This window comes from Calonectris borealis, chromosome Z (genome assembly GCF_964195595.1).
Source record: "Calonectris borealis chromosome Z, bCalBor7.hap1.2, whole genome shotgun sequence".
In the NCBI taxonomy this organism is placed as follows: Eukaryota; Metazoa; Chordata; class Aves; order Procellariiformes; family Procellariidae; genus Calonectris; species Calonectris borealis.
In genome coordinates, this window is record NC_134352.1 from 48,508,530 (window position 1) to 48,530,116 (window position 21,587).

Genomic DNA, 21,587 nt, shown 5'->3' on the forward strand with positions numbered 1-21,587 from the left:
CCCCCAAAGCCCCCACTGTTTTCTTCATTTGTTTACAAACTAATTCCTGTGCTGAGTATCTCTTAGAAAACCTCAGTAAATTACTGGTATGCCCAGAGATGTTTGTGATGGTCTTGCATTGAAATACTCTGAAACTCTTTTCTCCTTAAGTACCCATTCTGAAAAGACTCATTGGTGACAGGTTGAAGTGGGTTGGACTATAATGTTAGTGTCATGAAAAGCTGGAGGGCTGTAAATCCTCCAGTCCCCTGAGCTTTTTGTGTTCTGAAATATTTGATGAACTCCAGAAGAATAAAATACGGCAAAGAAATGCACTGTCAGAGTGTTTGTGGAATTCAAAGAATAGCTGTTAGTGATGGAAGCTCTGAAATGCAGAGCCAATTTACATGGCAGGGGCTTTTCAAACTACCAGCAGCTGTCTTCACTAACTGTGAATATTTCCTTACTCTAAACGTTCAGAGGCAAGCTTAATTAACTTTTATCTTAAAGGCGTTCCTTTTGCCTTACACCTTCTTCCTCTGCTGAAAGGCAGATTAAGAGTGATTATTGAAAAATAAATGTCTTATATTTAAATTATGTCGGTGGGATGGGGAGTGATAGTTAATCACGAAACATGCACCTTTTCTCTTTCCGTCATTGCCTGAAATACCGAGCCATTTCTGTCTCAAAAAAAACCTGTTATTGAAAAAAGTTAGTTTGTGTAACAAATTAGTATGTGCCTCTTAAATTTCTCTTATCTTATATTTAGAGAGCTGTCAAAATACTGTACCTTTAGCATCCAGGTGCTCAAGCACTGTTCATGCATGCAGCAGAAAAAAGTAACATACACCTTTTCACAGAAGTGGATTTCTTTAACAATTTATTTCAACTTCTCCATGTAATAGTGAAGGCATCATAAGGCAAGAAATTTACCTTTATTAAGGTCTTCCTGAGTAGCTCTTTGACACCTTACTGGCGTGTTGTTAATGACAGACTGACAAATTTCCTCCTTATAAAATGAGAACAAAATTGATCTTAATTGCCTGCATATTTTCTTTGTCCTTTGAGTTCTGTCTCTCTCATATACAAAAATGAAAATAAATACATTTCTGGAAAAGTTGTGCTTATTTGCCTGGAATGGAAAAATTAGATAAAGCAGTTAAAGCTAGGCAGAATCATAAAAGACAGTTTTATGGTGGAAAGTGCTGGCCAACTTTATAAGCATCTAAATACGACTTTTTTGGAAGATAATGCCTGTGACATCCTATATTTTTTTACCTGGTCGCCTTTTGAGCCTAAATCTGTCTTTGAATAGTGATTTTTCATGTCTCTCCTTATGAGATAAACAAACAACAACAAAAAGGCTTTTTTTCTTTCCATTTCTTTTCTTTCTATTAGACTCCAGGTAGGAGACGTTTGTAGATGGGCAGAATGTCTCATAACCAAGCTTTCTTTCATGTTCTATTCTGTGATACTACATCACACTGACATTCACACAAAGGACAAGTGCAAAACCTTTTAGCTGAGTGTCTCTTCAAAGTGCCATTTAATAGCCTGGGAACTTATTTCCCTTCAGCATAAGCTGGCAAAGGATCCAGTGAAATGAAGCATTGACCCTTAAAGTTTATCAAGATAGGCCTTTGTAGAAGGGCAGTCATGCTTTGTTCCAGGACTGCATCAACTTTTTAAACAAGTTGTATGTGATGCAGGCATCCCACAAAGACAGGAGATTGTTGTGTTTTGACATATATATACATTCACAAAAAATGCTAACTTGAAAGCGCCTCTTGTTTCACCTCTTGTTGCTGGTTATGCTGCCTCCATAAACTGTTTGTAGTTTGACGTTTTCAGGATTTCACGCTCAGTAGAAGTTTTCGTAGCTTTAAAGCAGACTTAATCAATTCCAGGCATCAGTTTCATCACATTAGTTTATCAAGTTAGTTAAGAAATTAGTGTAATGATTAATCAGAAGTCTTCTCTAATTTTAACTGCAGGATTCAGAGTCTGTTCCAAACTATAAACCTCAAGCAAAAATCTAGGACAGAGAAAATTAAAAGCAGTGTGGAAAGAACATAATTTTTTATATGCAAATTTTTTAGAAAATCTTCCCTTTCACAGTATAATTGAAATATTATTTAAAGGACCCATAAAAGATAACATATTAAAACGAATTGAGTTGCATATATGAGTAATTCACACAGTGGGAAACTGATTGTAAGAAGTGCTATTTTACACATATGACCTTGACATGAATAAAACAACTTTTAATTTTGTCATTTCCATTATAAATATATTCTACATTCTATAAATATAGAATGCAATTAATAATAATCTTGGCAGAGAAGCAACAGTCTAACATAAAAATCTGCTTACAAAATAAATTTATACCATTACTGGACTTAAGATATGATAAAGAGAAGGATTTTCCAATACGTAAGGACTAGTGAAATATTCAGCAAAGTTAATTTAACTCACGTGTTGTAAAACTGTCCGAAGATCTAATTCTCTCTGGAAAATACTTTTTTCTATGAGAAATTTACATGAAATTTCTTACTGTGTTTTAATTCAATAAATGTGTGTCATGATACTTCCATACCAGCCCCTTAAAGCCTTGGCTACTTCTTACTGAAGTTATATCTGCCACTGCAGCTACTTCCACTTCAGCTGGAATTTAGGGTACAGTTCCATGTTGCTGTTAATCCCATGTTGCTGTGGGTTGCTGCTGGGAAGTGCAGCCACACTGTGACACCCCCCCCCCCCCCATGCCCGCCACACGTCCCCTCTGTTTCCCCTCTACAAACATTATGTGGCTCTGGGGTGACCAGGGTGTGTTTGGTGATCTGGTGGAAATCTAACTCTTGACGGTGCTCAGTGGATGTAGCTAACAAAGTAGCAGGTATCCGTATACTCTGCTGGGAACCACAGAGAAACTTGAGCTGTTTCTTCCATTCTTCTTCAGCCAGCCTCCCTCCTCCAGGCATGGTTTCTCTCTGTCCCCTTTCTCTACTGAAAAACCTTCCTCCCATTACTCCTTCCCAAACTTGGTACCCCGGAAGAGTTTCTTGCCAATGCAGTCTCCCTTCTTGCTTCATGCGTTTCAGCAGGCAGGCAGTGATTTATTAATAAATTATATGCACTGAGGTGATGCATGTGGCTATGTTACGCCTATATTTCTGGAGTATAGTCATCCATGCTTTGATGTGCGAGTGATAACGCCTCTAAACTTCTATGTGGCACCTAACAAAATCATAATGAGAAGAAGGGAAGTTTGGGAATCATGGGTCTTGTAAATAATTCTTAAGACAGGCATTTTCCTATAAATATTAATACATTTTTAGAAGACATTGCTTCAAACAAACACAGAGCTAGAACGCTATTTGAAAATACTTGAAAATGAAGGAGGATCTTTTTAAAACTTGTTTTCATCTGTGATTCCTGAATTATTTACTTCAGGCTTTTCAAAATAATTCTGTAATAGGATAAGACATTGGTTTATCAATTAGAGTTAGATAGGCTTTCTTCAAATGAAAAAATTAGCCTTGAAAATTAGGCTTCGTATGAAAAATAAAGTTCAAATTAGTCTTGAAAAATACTCTGATCAAGTTTGGCAACAAAATGATGAACTGTAAGCAGATTAATAGGAATGAGTTGAGATATACATATAATTGTGAAACCTTGATCCAGCTTTAGGATTTATCAGCATCCAACTTGTCACTTTGATTTTGTGAACAAAAAGATTACACTTTTGTCATAGATTATATATATATATCTTACTTACCTGATGAACTGAAAGATCTCCTTTGAAATTCTAACAGGTTAGCATTGATCACTTATATTGCTTATTTTTTTGTTTCCTCTCTTTTTTTCCTGGTCCTATTTGTTGTTATTCTTGTTTTACATTAATCCATTCCAAACAACTTACCTTAGCGTTTCTCATCTAAGTGTCTCAAAAGGTTAAGGGAAAAAAGTTGCACTAATAATAAGGAAATAAGGAGTGACTCTAACCAAAACAAGCTGTACCAAGAGAAAGCAACTGTGATTCTTGTCTATAATATGGGCGTCAACTTTAATTCAAAAACACCCATGTTCTCCAGATGTCTGCGTAAGCAGTCTGTCAACCACCACCAGCAGAAGAGTGCCTGTGCACACAACTGACCTCACTTAGCCTCCTCTGAAGTGCTTGCCATGTTGTTATCTATTTTTTGCCTTGACTTTTTAAACTTTTTTCTTTGTGGCTACCCAAGCCTTACATTATCTTTCTACCTCTGTCTCATCAACTCTCCATCTCTTTTCCTGTCTGGTCTGAAATTCCGTATCTCTTCTCCACAGCAGCTCTCTAAAGTTCCCTGTCTGCTCCTTGTGGCTTATGTTGGATTTCTGCAATGGAGTTGCTTAACTGCACAAGGATGGTAGAAAACGTGCTGTGAAACCTATATTGCAGGCAAAAATCACAAAAAGCGGGGACAGCTTTCCTACCGTGGTGGCCATATGGATGACCGCTGTCACCTTGTAGGGAGCATGGATCAGGGCTCGGCAAGGCATCCCACTGTGGCTTTGCACAGTGGGCAAGGGGGTGGGCAACCACTGGAGGTTTTGTGTTTTTCCTTCAGCAGCTTCTTAAGATTATACCCTTGCAGCCCAGCTCTGCTTCCAGGCACAGGGTATAGCTTTGATGTGGAGGGTACTTCAGCTGTTTTTTCTGCTTCTGGAAAGGCAGCAGGCTCGCAGGATTGGCCCAAGGCATGAACAGGACATGCCTGTACAGAAGCTTTGAGCACACCTGGCATATAGCCAGTCTTAGGCTTGCCTCTAAACAGCAGTGCGGGCATTGGTGCAATCTCATCTTCCTCATGGAAGAGTGTGGTACACGCTGTGCCTTCTGGAGGTTGTGTGAAGATCTGCATACTAGCAACATGAGTGGTTGGGGTGGGAGAATGCAGGACAAAAATTCTGTCTATAATGTAAGATTTGGTTCAAAATCAAGAACTGGTATCCAAGACTTCTTTCTGTTGCTGTGGATTATGTATCATCGTTGTTTGTCTTTGTAACAAACTGTGCGTGTGTCCAGTAGCTAGAAGGCCTACCATGAAGAGTTTAATATGATTGTGATAATGATGTTAAAATGTGTCCGGAGGAATATTGTAACATGGGTATGAATTACTACAGGGGATTAAGTAGTGCAAGACATTGTGGATAGTTGTGCTGTTAGCACCTGAGGATGGGCAAAGTCAAAGCCTTTAATCCCAACAGTCTGTACTTACTTGGAAAAATGTTTGTCTGACTGCAGGCATGGAACCCGTTGTGCTGGAGAAGTGGCAGCCACGGCAAACAACTCACACTGCACAGTAGGAATCGCCTTTAATGCCAAGATTGGAGGTATGTGAAACAGTCTCCCACCAAAAAAATAAGTAACCAAAGAGCCATTAGTGCTAAATGGTACATTCAGACCTTTCTCAGCAAGAGAAGGAGATACGTATAGATAACAAACCTAACTGTGTTAACAAGTAAATCTCAGTTGTAGAGTGATCGTTAAATACCAGTACTGAAGGAGTTTGTCTGCAGTGACACTTCTCCAGTGCTTCCTGGAACACTGCCTCTCAGTACACACAGAAAAATAAAAAGTGAGACCTTTGATGAAAACATAAAACCCAGAATTAGGATATTTGAGTTTTCTCACAGATTCAGAGTTCTAAGTGATGAACTTTGACAAACCAGAAGTAAATGTACACATCAGGAATATTGCCTTACATATTGATCCCAAACAAAACACTGTCAAAACATGAAACATTTTTGTGTTGTTTGGCTGTGGTTGGAGAGAATCTTCTTTTGATCCATCTGTGTGATCCGATTATTGCCTGAAATACAAGATTGGATTGCACTTTTTTTGTTCATTCAGCCAAGAGGTTCCAAGTGGTTTCTATGAATTCTTAGTCAATGGCTACTCAATTAAGACCTTTGGTTTAATTTGTGGAGATGACTGTCAAGATGTCATCTACGTGTCTCCTAAGCTGTAGCCTGCCTGTGCCAGATTTTAGTGCTTCAAGTGAAGTTTTACCCTGTACTTTTGATGAAATCATGGGATTGGTATATTGGCTTTCAGTAGAAAGACCTATAGCTCAAACTCATTAATTTTTTATTTTCTGCCCCAAAATAGAGTCCATCTGTGAAAACAGAAACATGTTTACCTATATACACCAAAATATGACCAGGCAGAGTTGAGGCTATGTTTCCACAATTAATAGTGCTGTATCTGTTCTCTACTGGATCAGTACAAGTTTGATCCAAATCAAATGTGAGCACAGCTGCAATTCAAATTAGCCAAAGCACACAATGTCGTCCTAATGTCAGCTTTCTGTTTTCCTGCTGACTTCAAGAGGATAGACAATACCTGATACAGCATAAGGTTAGAGTGATGCAGAAAAACGATTTCCCTTCAGGCGGAGAGCCTGCCTGCACAAAGTTACCCTGTCAGAGTGGTTTAGAAAATCTGAACTGGACAAGTGAGTGAGTTTGTGGCAGATGAACAGGCTGTTTCATGTGGACATGGCATTTGGTCATGTACCAGCAGCTACGAAATCAGATTTATTACATTGTCAAATCAGAGTCAAAGGAGAGTCAGTGCACTGATAGAGATAAAAGATGGCTTCTGGAGAAGTTTCATTTGTGAGTTGGATAATCACACAACCTGCAACAGCTTGGGTGTGTCCTTGAAAAGTTCTCCGTTAGTAACAGTGGCTTCTTAATAGGTTATTATTTATTAAGCATTAGGAATGTGCAATAACAATGTTTTAGAAACCCTCCAGGCATATTAGCTGAATCACAGCCTTTTCTTAATATAGTGTAAAAACTAATTCAGATGGAGATCACATGAATGCAGTTAACTAACACTGCTCTTAAAAGAAAGTTGGAAAGTAATAACAGTGTGTAAACCTTGAGGTAATGTACCACCTTTTAAAAGCTTCGGCACTTGAAAATAAGACTTCAGGAGGCTCTTCAGATAATCTGCAGAAAGTCAGAGGCAAGAGGGAATTCCAGGGTATCAGGAAGGGAGTTTAAGCTTCCTCTTCCACGAGGTGTATATATTTAAGAGTTTCTCTGCTGCTGACCTCTATTTGGCATGCCTCACTCCCTTCCCTCAGAAAAGCCATAAGCTACACATGTGAATATGCAGTGATTGTGTTCCCTCCCCACAGGCCAGATAGAGTGTAAAAATGTTGAATCATACTATGCTGAACTAGTGTTCAGCTTGCTTGTTTCCCAGGGATTTAAAGACCCTCCTTGGGCCTTCTTGGAGAAGAAACTAGAGTCAAGCTAAAGCAATTACATTCTCCTTACACAGAGGAGCACCTACTGACAGTGATGTTGAATTTGCTCCATCAAGATAAGTATTCTTTATTTCAAACCAAAAAGCATCTCTGGACACGTAAAGTATATAAAGGAGATAAAGCAAAGGGGAAAAGAAATCCTTTCCATTGATATTCCATCAAATACCGGGAGCTGAACAAATCCAATTAATGATCTTTGTGATGAAAAGTCATTAACAAGATATCCACCAGTAATGCTCACTTTTTTTCTAAATGTGTTTGTATTCCTTGTCTCATTTCCACACATTTAAGAATGTCTCACCACAAATAGGTCAAAGATAAGATCCTTAGAAAGTCTGAGCCTTCTCTTACAACGGTGTAAGTGGGGATGTAATCTGCAAATAAGAAAATTTAGGTAAAATTGCAATCTGGACCTTCAGTTCTTTTACAGGTTGTGGGATGTTTCTTATAGAAGATGCACTATGCCTGCAGTTTGTGCTTAGCTAAGCTAAACCCTTTCACTGAAAGCAAACCAGTGCACCAAAGGGGTAGATCTCTTTTTTAATGTGACTCTGCAGTAATCGCACGTAGCAAATTACCACCTACAGAGCTTGTGAGACTTTTTATAGGAAGGGATGGTTAGCATGTTGTTATTGTTGCAGACTGATTGTGGAAGTTGCAAAGCATCTGTGGGGATTTGGGTGCTTAGTTACTTGGCCGGGCTCGAGTCCTGACAGGAAAACAGTTACACTGAATTATGGCACAACAGATGTAGATTGTCTTCAGCTGATGAGGAATTCGTTCAGCTGTTTCTTTAAGTTTAAGTCAGATGCTGATTAAAAACAAACATTTTAAAAGACAACTTACTTTCAGCTCAGTTTTGCATGTTTCCTGTGATTCATTGAAAGTTTGTTCTGACTAAAATGCCACTTACATTTCGGCAATTACTGCAAATATTGGAAAAAGTTTACAGAGCTCTAAAGCCTTACGTGGAACAGTCTGCAAACGCAGTCTGTTAATTGCCTTCTGGACAGCTTTTGTTGTGCTATCACCACATGCCAAATGCAGTTTGGAGGTTTTGTGATCGGCAGAATTAACTACTCGAGACATTGGGGGTGGGGGGTAGAAAGAAAGAAAGCAAGAAGAGAGAGAGAAAAGAATTATTTTTGTTTTAAATAGCCAATGTTTGTCTATTGTTCAAAGTCACCCTTGAAGCACATCTGTCAATTGTTGGCCGGAGAGAGCAACACCTAAGTCACAGACTTGTCCGTGTTGCTTTAGATTTGAGCACTTCACCATTAGCAAAAAAACTTGGTGTGAATTACTTCAGGTGCCAGTGGCAGAATTTGGAGTTACTGTTCACCGGGTGCATGTACTATTATTTAGGCTTGCTATTCAGTAACAGAGACATAAAGGGAAGCTTTATTTTCCTTCTTTCAAAAGCGGTATACCTTTTATTGTCTTTATTTAGAACTAAATATATTTTAATATGCTTGAAAGAAATTGAGAACACAACTTCCACCCATCATTAATTTTCTGAGATTATGCTGAGGAAGAAAAATAAAACCTGAGAATCTTAGCGTTGGTTTAATGACTTTTTTTATAAAGTAAAGTTCATAGTGAGATCACTGTTTGTAAAAGTTTATTATCTCACAAAACATGGGCAGCTTTTGTGTGAACTTAGAAATATGATCACTTTTCATTTTTGAGTCAATTAGAGTAAGGGGGAAAAAAAGACCCTCTATCAACAAAGCACCCCCTATGCCTTTTGTTAATTGGAAGTTAAGGTCCTGGTAAACACTCAAGTTACTTCAGGCTGAGCTCATGAGCAAAATGAAATGTGTCTGTAATTAAAAATTTGTAAATTTGGCTTATAAATACCAGTGGCCTTTTAAGGGGGAAAGAGCGCCAAATTTGTTAATTGTGGAAGTAATCATTACTCTGTACTATCATACAGTTACATGCTAATTATTATTTAATATTTAACATCCCTTTGATCACATGTCACGCTAGCTGTATGTAGGTCCTTTTTCTTGTTTAGGTTAAAACTGGCATCAGCGATTTTCTCAGTCAGAATTAACTTCAGTCAAAGTCTTACAGTTAGTCAAAAGAACAACTTTAAGATTCTCTCAGCTTCCAGATTTGAGCCTACCTTATTCAGTCTGGTGATCTTAAAACATCATGATGCCATTCACTTTAGAAGGGCTGGCACATTGATTTGTCCAAATCCACAAGAATGGATTCTTTTAACACAAGAATTTCAGATTATACCTTACAAAAGCTTCTTCTGCACAGAGGAAGATGTTCACAATATTGTAGTTTTAGGTTGAATAATGTTACATATAGGGTATTTGTAAGTAACTTCGTATAATTGCCTTGCTACGGTGTATGGTAATCAGTCTGTACACACGAGCTTTCTCCCCAGTTTCTTCTTTGCGGCCTCATACAATGAAGGAATAATCCCACTGTCAGCAGAGATCCTTTCGTTACATCTGTCAACATACTTAGGACCGTGAATGACTCAGATTAGGTGCTGCATTTTCACTGCATTATAAAAGGAGAAAGAAAATCATATATTATCTTCGAGTGAGATATACAAACATTTCAAGGTTCAAGTCTTTTTTTAATTTTTCTTTAGCATAAAAGTTTGTTGTTGAAGTTTGAAGGCTGTGTAGTGGATAAATGACTTGTAGATAAGTTTTAAAACTTGAAGAAAGACCAAAATATTCCTTCCTTTTTTGTATTTTTTCATCTGGAGACTTTTTTCCATTGGAAAAACACATAGCCAAACAGGTTTGTTTGCTTTTTCAACAACAGTAGAATTTCTTATCATCATTCAGTCCAATGTCCTACACAACAATTTTCTCAGGGCAGGGGGGGGAAGGAAGCATTTTGGGTTGGTTGGTCCTGTTCATTGTATCTTTCATTCTGAAGGTGTACGGATGCTGGACGGAGACGTGACCGACATGGTAGAAGCAAAGTCTCTAAGCCTTAATCCCCAGCACATCCACATCTACAGTGCCAGCTGGGGGCCTGATGACGATGGTAAGACTGTGGACGGACCTGCTTCTCTAGCACGTCAGGCCTTTGAGAACGGCATCAGAATGGTAAGTCGGCATCAAAGTGTGTTTCCTAGATCTGCTCTCGTGTGCAAGGGTAAGGGTACACACGCCCGGTACATGCAAGTGCACAGCATGGGGAAGAGGAAAGGATTCTGAAGGAAAAAAGAAAAGCTTCCTTCCTAGTGTGTAAAACTAAAAATGCATTTTCCTTCTATAGTGACCTGACGGTCAGTCCTTCCTGAAGTATCAGCTCTGTTCATTTTCAACTGGAATACATTATCCTCAGTGTCCTTCAAACTGCTCTGAGGTAATGGTGTAGTTCTGCAAGAAAAAACAAGACTTGAAAAATGCTACTTTGCACAGCAGTGCCAAGTCATCAAATCTGAATTGCAATGAAATTTTAAAGCAAAAGCCTTGACTGTTTTTCCTTCTTCCTTCCTTTCTTTCGTTGCTTTGTTTTGCTTGATTTCTTAATGGAAGTTTCATGATTTTAATAGGGAGTTGGGGTCTAAAACAAGTCTACACCCATGTTTCCTTTAGCGTTTATGTCTGGTCCCAGAGAACTTACACCCTATTTATAACTTACATATACATTTCTCTACAAGTCTGTGCTATTACGTTTTCTCTGTGATATAGCCCAGGGATCTTCAATAATACAACACACAAAATCCCAAACGCCCCTATATGAAACCCTCTAAGACCTTTTCAATTTTCTTTAATAATTTACTGTCAAACAAATAACACCACAGAAAGAAATGAGTAGTTAGAGGAACTTTTGATGTCAGAGGCCAGTTTTTAGTTCTCCCTTTTACCCTCCTGCCTGTTAAATAGATCAGGGAATTCCTCATCTTCCAGTGCTCACACCTCTTTCCACTATATAGGACTGGTGGAAAGGATTTTAAAGCTTTGCACTTGAAGGTTTGAGCATTATTTTGAATGCAGCAGGAGACTTGCTGGTTCAGTGGTGGGTGGCTCTAGGATCAGCAAACAGGGGATTAATACAAAGCATTGTTTAAAGAGACTGAAATTGCTGGACCAAACTGCAGGAACTGGAATGTAGTTCCTGGAACATGGTAACACTGTGCAGCAAGATTGGAAAGTGCAGCTATTATTGAAGTAAATAAGTGTTTTAACCAGGTATGCCAAGACTGATTTTAGCAAACTATAACTAACATTCAGCCTGGAAGATTTGTGCAGCGTGTAAGAGAGAGCGTCTGCCACTGAGAGACTATATTAATTTAAGGCGTACCATAAAAAGCAGTCATAACAGCAAACAGGGACAATGGGTGCAGAGCGGTAATAGACAAAGTTACAAGAGCCCCTGGTCAAGCTGACAGTCTGTATGCACAGTGCAGCATTTCAGGTGATTTACAGTATACTTGACTGTAAGTTGTAAATAAATATATCACAAAATTGATACCCAGTGTCCCATAAGCATTATCTAGCAGCACAAGCCTAGGAGGTGTGAATTCACATCTAACCACAACTGCATCCTTGGCTTATTTCGGTTTCCTCGATAAAGTTGCATAAATTTCTTACTCTCACCCCTGTCGTCCCTGCCCCAAATGTGGATAATAATACATGCTCAACTACCCAGCAGATAAGTTAGGAAGAGCGATTACTGAAACACTAAACTAACGACCGGGACTGTGTGCTTCCCATGCTACGTGATGTTAAAAACATGTCTCTCAAACTCAGTTCTGTGACTGCTTTGCTAACCACGCAGCCACGGACCGCTGCCTTCCTTTCACTCGGTCATATGATGACCATTCGGTGCGAAGCTGCAGATTTACGCTTTTGCTTGTTGTACATTTTGTAACATGTGAAGCCTGGCATAACAAAATACTCAAGCATGTACTTTATCCTGCGAGAAATTCCAGGGGCTTAGCCGTTAAACACATTTAGGGACACTGATAGGTTCTGCCCCAGAGACCTCTGCTGTATTTAGTAATCATTATTAAAATAGTTATTGAAGTGCTCTTAGAACAATATAACAAGTATTTAGATGGCCAAAGGCATCTCCATTACTGCTTCCCAGGCATCATCGCTCCTCCTTTCAGATGGAATATCAGCGCTCCCCATCACCCAGCTAGAGTTTACTACTGTTTGACCACAGAGAAGAAAAACAATAAAGTGATGAAGGGAATCCTGATGGAACTGCAGGATGCAGGGGAACTTGAACAAAATAAGTTTTATGTTTAAACATATGTATGTGTTAGTTTAAATGTCATATTTCATGTAGGTAAGACAATCAGGTACGAATTTGGGTTCAGCCCAAATTTCCATACCAGAAGAACTCAGCCATTTCCCCATTGAAATCTTAAACTGGGGATAAATCCGCTATAAATCAAGAATGTGGAATAGTTTGCCAAGAGTGTGGATCTTGCCTACAAGTATTATTGTTCCACTGTTATTATTATAGCTGTAATATGAGAGGATACTCTACAGAACCCAGATGAATTTCATTTTACCAGCACATTGTTCTATATTTTTAGTAAGTACCAGTATATAGTGGAAATGTAGTATTTAATTTTAAAATTCTGAGGTGGTCTTTTTTCTGATAACAATGCAGCAAAAGAGTTTGGTATATTTTTTTGAGAAATAGTAGAAGTTATATTTGATGCAAGTCAAATAATTATTTTTACAATTTAGCTTCCATTTTGTTTTATCAACTTTTTGTTCTGCCCAAAGTCGCCTATGCAGAGTTGAATAGACCTAAATATTTCCATATATTTGGAAATTTTGTCTAGCTCTGACTACAAAAGGTTTTTCATTTCTACTAGGAAATAAAAGTTCTCTTTAAAACTTACATAAAATTATACTGATAAGAAAGAAAAAATGCTTAAGGTTAATCCCTAATTTTGATTCTTTAAAATGTAATATGGACTGAAAGATTGTAAATATATGTCTCAGTTACCACCTCCTTTATAGGCTTAGTTTCCAGGCCAAAAATTACTTTAAGATTAACCTGTTCTTGTTCTTTTTAATAAATCACGCCTTTCCGTGTTCAGATAAAGGTACTTTTTCTAAATTTCCTTACACTGTCGTAAGATGTGTCATTTTAAAAGATAAGGCAAATGGGAGAAGAAAAGACAAATTACATCTGTGCCAAAATATTCCTAAAATCAGATCATTATCCAAGGTAATGACTAGATACTGAGCCAAACATAGATTTCTTCAAGCAATCACAGTAATTGTGCAAATAATAATAGGCAGACAAAAATGCTTATTACGTTGTGTACAGATCTTGACCTGCCTTTTTTAGAAACACTGAACTGAACAATAACAGTATTGCATCTAGTATAGCATCTGTGATGTAAATTAAAGTATTAATTAAAGTACCATTTAACGTACAAATTAAAGTAAACATTGGTACAGAAAAATTTGGCAAGACCTTCCTTCAGATCTAAACAAAGTTTCAAGATTGATATTCTTCATTTATTGTGCATATGCACACACAACTGGGTATTATTTTTTAAAAATGGGACAGCAAAGGGAAAGGTTAAGATTTTTTAAAAGCATCTGAAAAGGAAATTATGCTCAGCTTGTTTAATTAGGAAAATCAAAGGTGGTGCTTAATAATAACTTTGATTAGAATATAATTAAACTGAATTATTACTTCTTTTTATTATACACATGAAATAAAAATGAAATGGATGCAAGAGCCACAGTTTCTTGTTCAGTTTGCTGAGAGACTGGGATCCATGAAAAAAATGCCTCGTTTATCTTTAGCGCATATTATTCCAATTAACAGCTCATGCAGGGTGTTTTAGAACTATTATTATTTTTAAATCTGCTGAGCTAATATGATTACTCCTTCCAAATCCTGCAGAAAATAACAAAGATAAATGACTGTACAGTTTTTCCATAGAGTCCCACAGAGACAGCACATGCCATGAATTGAAATAGACAAATCTATTTAAAGAAAGGATACTGAGTAATAACTGAGTTTATGAAATGACAACCTAACCCACAAGTTAAATATGCTTTAACAATTCTGCCCAGGATCAAGGTAAATGAAAATGAAACCAATTTTTAAACCTGTCTCAAGTACCATGATTTTCTGTCATCTTTAAGGTATTTTATTTAATTTTATTAAATTTGCATACTTGAGTTCAAAGAGAAACCTTGGAGACTTTGTTATCAAACAATTTCTATGCAAATATAAAAGCTCCCTTTATATCATGCTTCCAGTTGACAAGGTCCTTTTCTTGGAAACAGTGTAGTCATAAGGGTGGAAAATTCTAGAGACTTGTGTTTTAAATACCAATGTATTAGAAGTTGTAGACCTAATAACCTCAAAAATAATTCCATTATAATCAGGCAGAACTTTCCTGAAAAAAAATCAAATGAAGGGCAGTATATCCAAAAGTAACATATTCAAGAAAAGACTAGGTATGCAATGTCATATTTCACCCTGTGTTCAAGAACAAACAGACTTAACATTGCAAAACATGACTGTGGCCAAATCATGTAATAAGACTGTGCTGAGTCTGGGACAAAAGGGAGAACACAAAAGCCTTTCCTTGATTCAGAAAAATAAAACCAAAGTGCCATTAGATTTTAAGATGACTGTCTGTATCTCACAGTCTGTAAGGACAATGCTATAAGCACTTGAGAGACTTAGGCTCGCTGATTCATGGCTCTGTGATACAGCATTCAGGCTAGTTCATTTCTATTCATACAAATAAGCCTGTTTTTCTGGGATCAGTCTCAACATTACTTGGAGAGTAATGCATTTCAGATATTCTGACTTGTTCTTTCACTGCTGTTTGGCAAAGACCTAATAGTCAAGTTTCTGGATATATGATCCCTGTTGATATTTTACATTGCAGGATTTCAGAGAGCTGGTTATCTCACCTCTCCAAACGTTTCCCCAACTGCATGCTTTATGTTGTTTGTTCTGCAGTACCCATAAGGTAGTCCAAATCAGCAACAGGGCAGGTCATCCTTAATACAGCCTAAGAGGCAGGGAAGTCTACATGGAAAATCTTGGCTTTCTGCCTGCGTCGGCTCAGGGGCCTTCATCTTATTGCCATGACACCATTCTGTTTAGCAAGCTGGACACAAGCCAAAATGTTTGATGGACATTAATGATCAGATGCTGTGTGGCTGAACCTCTTGTGAGAACTCGGCTTGGTGCCTTCCCTCCCATCATCACTGCCCCTTCTCATCTCTCTCGCTTCACCAACTTTGGCTGCAGAGTGCATGTTCAAAGTGTTTGCTGGGAGCAGAAGGCTCTCTTGCAATCACTAAACAAGCTTACTACATACATGCAAGAAAGAGAAAGGCAAGGGAAGAAAAGGGAAGGGAAGAAAAGGGAAGAGAAGAAAAGGGAAAGTAAAAAAGAAAGAAAAGGATTTCATGTATTTTATTATTATCATTATTATTATTACTATTATTATTACTACTACTATACTACTATATGCTTCCACTCCAAAAGTGGAAGAGATTGTTCATAATTTGCAAGTGTCCAGGCAAAGGTTTGCTGCCTGTGTTGTACCACAGATGTTTCTGTTAAATTTATTTGTCCTGTCATCACTTCTCTGCATCATTCTGAGTAGGATGTGTTGCCTACACAAAGAGGAGTTATTCTGTTCTGCTTTGCCAGAGAATTGCACTATAAAAATCAAAGGCAGAAGTTACTGCAAGAAGACTTCCAGTCAAATGTGTCAAAATAACTTCCAAAATGGCTGTCATTTTATACACTGAAATATTGTGATGCACGGAGGTGAAGACCAGATTTTTTAAACTGTGTATTGTGTTTGTTCACCTTGTACAGCTGCCGTCTGAGACTGAATAATACAAATCTGTGTGTATGCGTATCTCAGATCGTATATAGATACGTTTTGCATTCACAAGACCTCCTGCACATTTCTAATTAGTTGACCAAAAACTACTTGTTGAAGATCCATCAGAAGAATTAGTGCTGTGCTTGGGGAAGTTCTCAGAAGACATGACTTCCAGTATGCTGACGTAACCTAATGTTAGGTCCTGGCATTTATTTGTTATATGATTTACATATATTCTGTGCATCCCTATTGCATCTATGATGTAATATCTTAACATGTGATGTTATGGTTACTTCAACATACCGAGTTAAACTTTGGGTGGCTCTGTACTACAAGTGGGTGCTGACTATGTACCAAAACTGGAAAAGTTGTATGGCGTTTTAACATTGTAATTCTTCCTTCTGACGTCACGAGACATAGCATCATTGGCTTGAAATAATATTTGTAGTTCTAACATAGAAAAAGCGATTATCATCTAGTCCTGGCCTTCATCATAAGCCAGATCAGCAAAATTTCATCCAATTATTACTGCATCAATATCCCTGTTTTCTTGATTCATCTATTATTTTCTGTTTTCTGTACATCTTTTGGGAAGAGTCAGTCTTGACTGAAACCTGTTATGTCCATGACTGTGCAAGTCACTTGCAACCTTCACTATTAAAAATATATAGCTGTTACTCATGTAAATTTCTTAGTTTCCTTTCCACTGCAAAGTGCCTCTTCTGCTATATTTATGGTGCATCTTACGGTGTTAGAAATCTCCACATGTAAGTAATTACAGATTTTGGCTGAGGGATCTCTTGGATAAATTAAATTGGAACATAGGGACGTAAGACAGGAAATGACCGCGTAGGTCATCCAGTACAGTTCTCTACTATCACAGGCATCATGTCCTATAAATAGATTCAGCAATTTCTATTATAGAATGAATTAGAAATTTTTTCCCCTCTATTTCTGTTGGGAGACCGTTTCACAGCCATCACTAACCTATTGGTTAGAGACTTTCTTCTACCTTACAGCCAGGTTTACTCATCTGCAGTTTTTTGCCCATTTGTTACAGGGCCAAAATTGTGCTTCAGCTTAAATACCTTCTCTCCTCCCATTTTTCTTTCTGACATATTTATAGAACACAGTCCCCTCTCAGACTTAATTTTGATGTGATAGACAAGCCAGACTCATTAGTCGCTTAAAAACCAGGCTGTACATCCCCTTGCTTATCAGAGTGGTGCTTTTCTCCACATCTTCCAGCCTGAATTGTTTTCTTGAATGCAGGTGATCGTAATTACTAGATTCACTAACATGTTCATTCTTTTTATGTCAAAATTACCTAGTAACTTTGTTTCCCTGGCTCACCCTTAAAATACTCTATTCATAACTTCCTTAACCCTCGTGTTTCTCCAGCACAGCCCACATCATCTCCGGTGCAACCATTTCCACCTCCACCTCACTGTTACATTAACCTTCATTTTCTTTTGTTTCATTACTGATGCCATGGAGGCTCATCACGTGTTTTGTAGAAACCAGACAGAGTGGTTCTAATACATTTCTCTGCGTAAAATAAGTTATCAGAGAAAACCTTAACAGATGTACCTGGAATTCTGAAGTGCGTGTTGCATTTTAACCTGTTTCCATTAATGCTGGTGCCTCTCACTGTCCTTCAAAATCTGTTCTATAGCCTTAACAGTAATGTTTTGTATTTTCAGTTTCCTTCTATTAGTCAGAATTTCCAAACCGTAGTTCATTCCTGTAGTTCTTTCTGAAACACTAAGTGTTTCCCGGCATTGTTTTTTCAAGTGTGGATACCAGAATGGGGCATGGAAGTTAGAGCCTTCTCTATGCACATATAGTACTGTTTCCCTATTCCCTGCACATGTTCATATTCACCCTGCTTATGGATCCAAGGAGCAGACTAAATTTTAGGGCAGCTCATTGCCAGTTGGTTATCTGCCATGACCCTAAACTCCCTTCAGATTCACCGCTTTCCAAGAATTTGCCCACCCTCCTGTATGTCTTACCAGCAAGCTTCATTTCTAGGTCTTATTACCTTGCATTTGGCTGATATACATATCTCAGGATGACTTAATGGCTTTGCAAATGTGATTTATACTTGATATGATTTAGTTTTCTGCAGACTGAGATTGCCCAGCAGAGATGAGGTTAGGTGACAACCTTAACACATCATTAAGCTAATAATAATTCTTTGCTCTACCATTTGCACATAGTTAGCAACTTTCAGCATTCAGCCAAAGTAGAATTAGGGATATTGCCTTCCAGTACATGAAATAGAGTTTAGATTCAGTGATACCTGGATGAACTTTGATACTATGCACTTTATTTTCTTTTGGAAATATATAAACAAAGCTAACCTTAAAATTTCTCTCCTTTGCTTTCTCTGAAAAGTGAGCTTTTTCACAGACAGTCGTGTAGTACAAAAAAAATTGCAGAAAAAGAACTAATATACCAGAAATGTTCTTACATTACATTCAGTGGAATATACAAATCCTAAAAGGCAGGAAAATTTGGAATGAGAGTTACAGGAAAATATACCTCAAAATGTCTAGTTTCCTTACAATGTCACAAAGTGTACTGGAAACCAAAACTGTTTAGTTACCTCATCCCATCTCACACATATATGGAAACGGTTGTAACAAGCCAGAATAGCATTACTGCTTTTGGACTAGCATTACTGCTTTTGGACTTCTTGTCAAGAGTGGCCTCTGGTTTTGGGTGCCCAGTCTGAAACAGGTGATATATTTGAACATAAAAAAACCACACCATTCTTGTTGTGGGGTAAATCTTAATTTGGAAAGCCAATACTGAAAAGCAGCTTTGGCAAATGGGTCTCTTCCCATACACTTAAGTATATACATTTCAGAGAGTGAATTTTTGAAACATGAATCTGGTTACTTTGTGTGGGCAAATCACATATCCACTTTACTCGTATACTTGAACAACAGCAGAATCTATGTATTTCTACATGTCGTGGGAAAAAATAGATTTCTGAAAGGCTAACTGCTGGAAGTTTGGCCTCAAGAGTTTTCTGTGCATGGAATTTAACACAAGTTTAAGGCACAAAACCGTGAGGGCAATGATTTTGCACACAGCCTAAGTGTGTTGTTTCCTCCTAAACGAATGCTATAGGAGACAAACTGCACAAAGCGATTACTGCAGTCCTCAGTCTGCAGAGGTAGAAGCAGAGCAGCCTTATTTTCCTGCTCACCTACTGAAAAGAGGTAAATTTGCAGAAAATTTGAGGTTCTTTGTTGAACCTCAGAAGTTCAACAGACATCTCAAAACGTGAAGTTTTCCATGAGGAAGAGTCTGACGTAAGAAGTGAAACAACTATGTGGACCTGATGGCCATGGACTCCTCTCTACAGTGTTTAATCAGACGGTAGCATAAAGGCAATGAGAATGGCCTGAACCCGCTCCACAGAATGGGTGTTTGTGTGTGAAGTCCATCCCATATCTAGTCCTAACACAGATATCTTTCTTGTGCACTGCTTGTTTACTTCGGCTTTGCACGCAGAGACAATTTCACCTATCATTGACTAGAGACTCTTTGTGCAACAGAAATTTTGGAAAACCCAGCTCTTGTTTTATCACAGGTGTTTACAATATACAGCTTGCTTTATCTCAGTAACAGTATCAGCAGCAGCAACAACAATAGTCATGATAATATGGAGAGATAGCCTGAACCAGAACTGCGATTCATGCAGCCCTGTAGCTGGCTCTATTTTGTTTAGGAAAATGAGAAATTCATTCCAGCATTCCACAGGTTCAGATTTCAGGTTTCAGCCAACACTTCTTTTGGTTGCACTTTAAGCACTAATTATAGCTCTGTGGGGAATATCTTGGAGCTGTTTAAGCTGTTGTTCTAGTGAAGAGTAAAATAAAAAATACACCACATGCAAGGATGCATGTTGAAATGTTCCACTGATATATCCCAGTAATTATTGTGTTTATGCATGGGTGCTTGTGCTTATTCAATATGTTATTTTTTATGCACACATTAAAATATTTTCACGCTTCAGTATTTTGAAGGTATATCCTATGAGCTAATAAAATACATTTTTCCTTCTTTTTGTTGTGATTAATTATTTTGTCTTTCCTCTTCTTAATTAAGAAGCTGATTCAGAAGTAGCCAAAAAGTTTAACTTTATTAACAACAACTTGCCTTTTCAGCAATATAAGGTAATCATTGCTTTTTGTAAGGAGTGACAGATTTTTGCGTTGTATATGTATTGTGCGTGTGCCTGTTCCAGCACTAGAAAATATTTTCTTGACTTCATAGTTTCCCTAAGAATAAAAACATGACTGCTAATATGAAAACACAAGACTTAATTTTTAGACATATCCCTCAAACATATGTCTTTATTTATGTACACCTGTTAGGCTTATTACTCATTTCTTCATAGATATCATAGGTGCACATTTTTAATGAATTGATGCACAAATGTGAGTTTTTCTGAGAGCATGGATGCCTCAACAGAATTCATGGCCTCAGAAATTTCTCCATTTGTTCATGAATTTTTGCTTTTAATACCCCAGGAGACTGTTTTAATAAAAAATAATCTGTTTGGCTATCTTCTGATAGCACTTTGGAATTGTTGGCTTGGACTCTCAGCTTACCATTATCTGTTTTGGAGAGGTGCCTACTTTCAAGTGAGAGTGTTGTGCAGTCTACAGAAGATTCTTTTAAGGGTGGTGTGCCAGACTATTTTTCATTCCCAGATTAGAGGTTAAGTGGACTGGTAGAAACTCAGCAGGAGCTGGGAGGTGTTGCTTCTCAAAAGCAAAATGCTGCCAGTCAGCAGAATGGCAGCACTGTGCCTCTACACAGGGCAGGGGCGTCCAGCTCCCAGGGAGCGCAGAAATCAGTGGAAGCTGGAAGCAAGGAGATGCTGCCTCTCACAGGTGCATCTCTCAGGATGCTCTGACCCTTGGTGCCTGACCCTACAGTGGTTGTACTGTGCTGCACTCAAAATCATGCCTGCATAGTAGGTTTTTTAGGTCTCCAGAGTGCTGACCTCTGTTTTGCACATTCAGTTATGAACATTTCCTCTTTAGGAATTAGTTTTTAAGGAAGAGGTCATACCATAGGCTACTTTTTCCAGCTTCCACATCAGGATCAATTTCACTTCCCGGCAGTATTTTTTGTTCTTGGAAGCATTAAGTAATTTTAGAACAGTATTGGGGAGAATAGAGGAAATTAAATGTTTAGGCTCTAGGTGTGGATAGAGTGTCCCTCCTTCCCTCTTCATTTTTAGAGTTTCATTATTTGTTTTCTGCTCATGGGTGTGAGATTTCTAGCATATTGCTGCCAAATTACCTCTTCCTGGCTGCAACCCCTGTACCTCTGATTACTCCAGGGCAGTGGTTCTGTCCTCTGCTTTTCCTGCTCCTTCACATTTTCTTCCTTTTCCCTTGGTAAATTTGGTCACTTCTATA

General features: G+C 38.0%; 1 protein-coding gene across 2 annotated transcripts in view; it reads left to right on the plus strand.

Moving 5' to 3' along the window:
- Positions 1-21,587, plus strand: part of PCSK5 (proprotein convertase subtilisin/kexin type 5) — a 260,305-nt gene that overhangs the window by 99,952 nt on the left and 138,766 nt on the right. For both annotated transcript variants that reach the window (XM_075136217.1, XM_075136218.1), the window contains exons 6-7: positions 5,267-5,355; positions 10,218-10,390. In XM_075136217.1, coding sequence (XP_074992318.1) covers positions 5,267-5,355; positions 10,218-10,390 — 262 coding nt within the window. The remainder of the gene's footprint in view (positions 1-5,266; positions 5,356-10,217; positions 10,391-21,587) is intronic.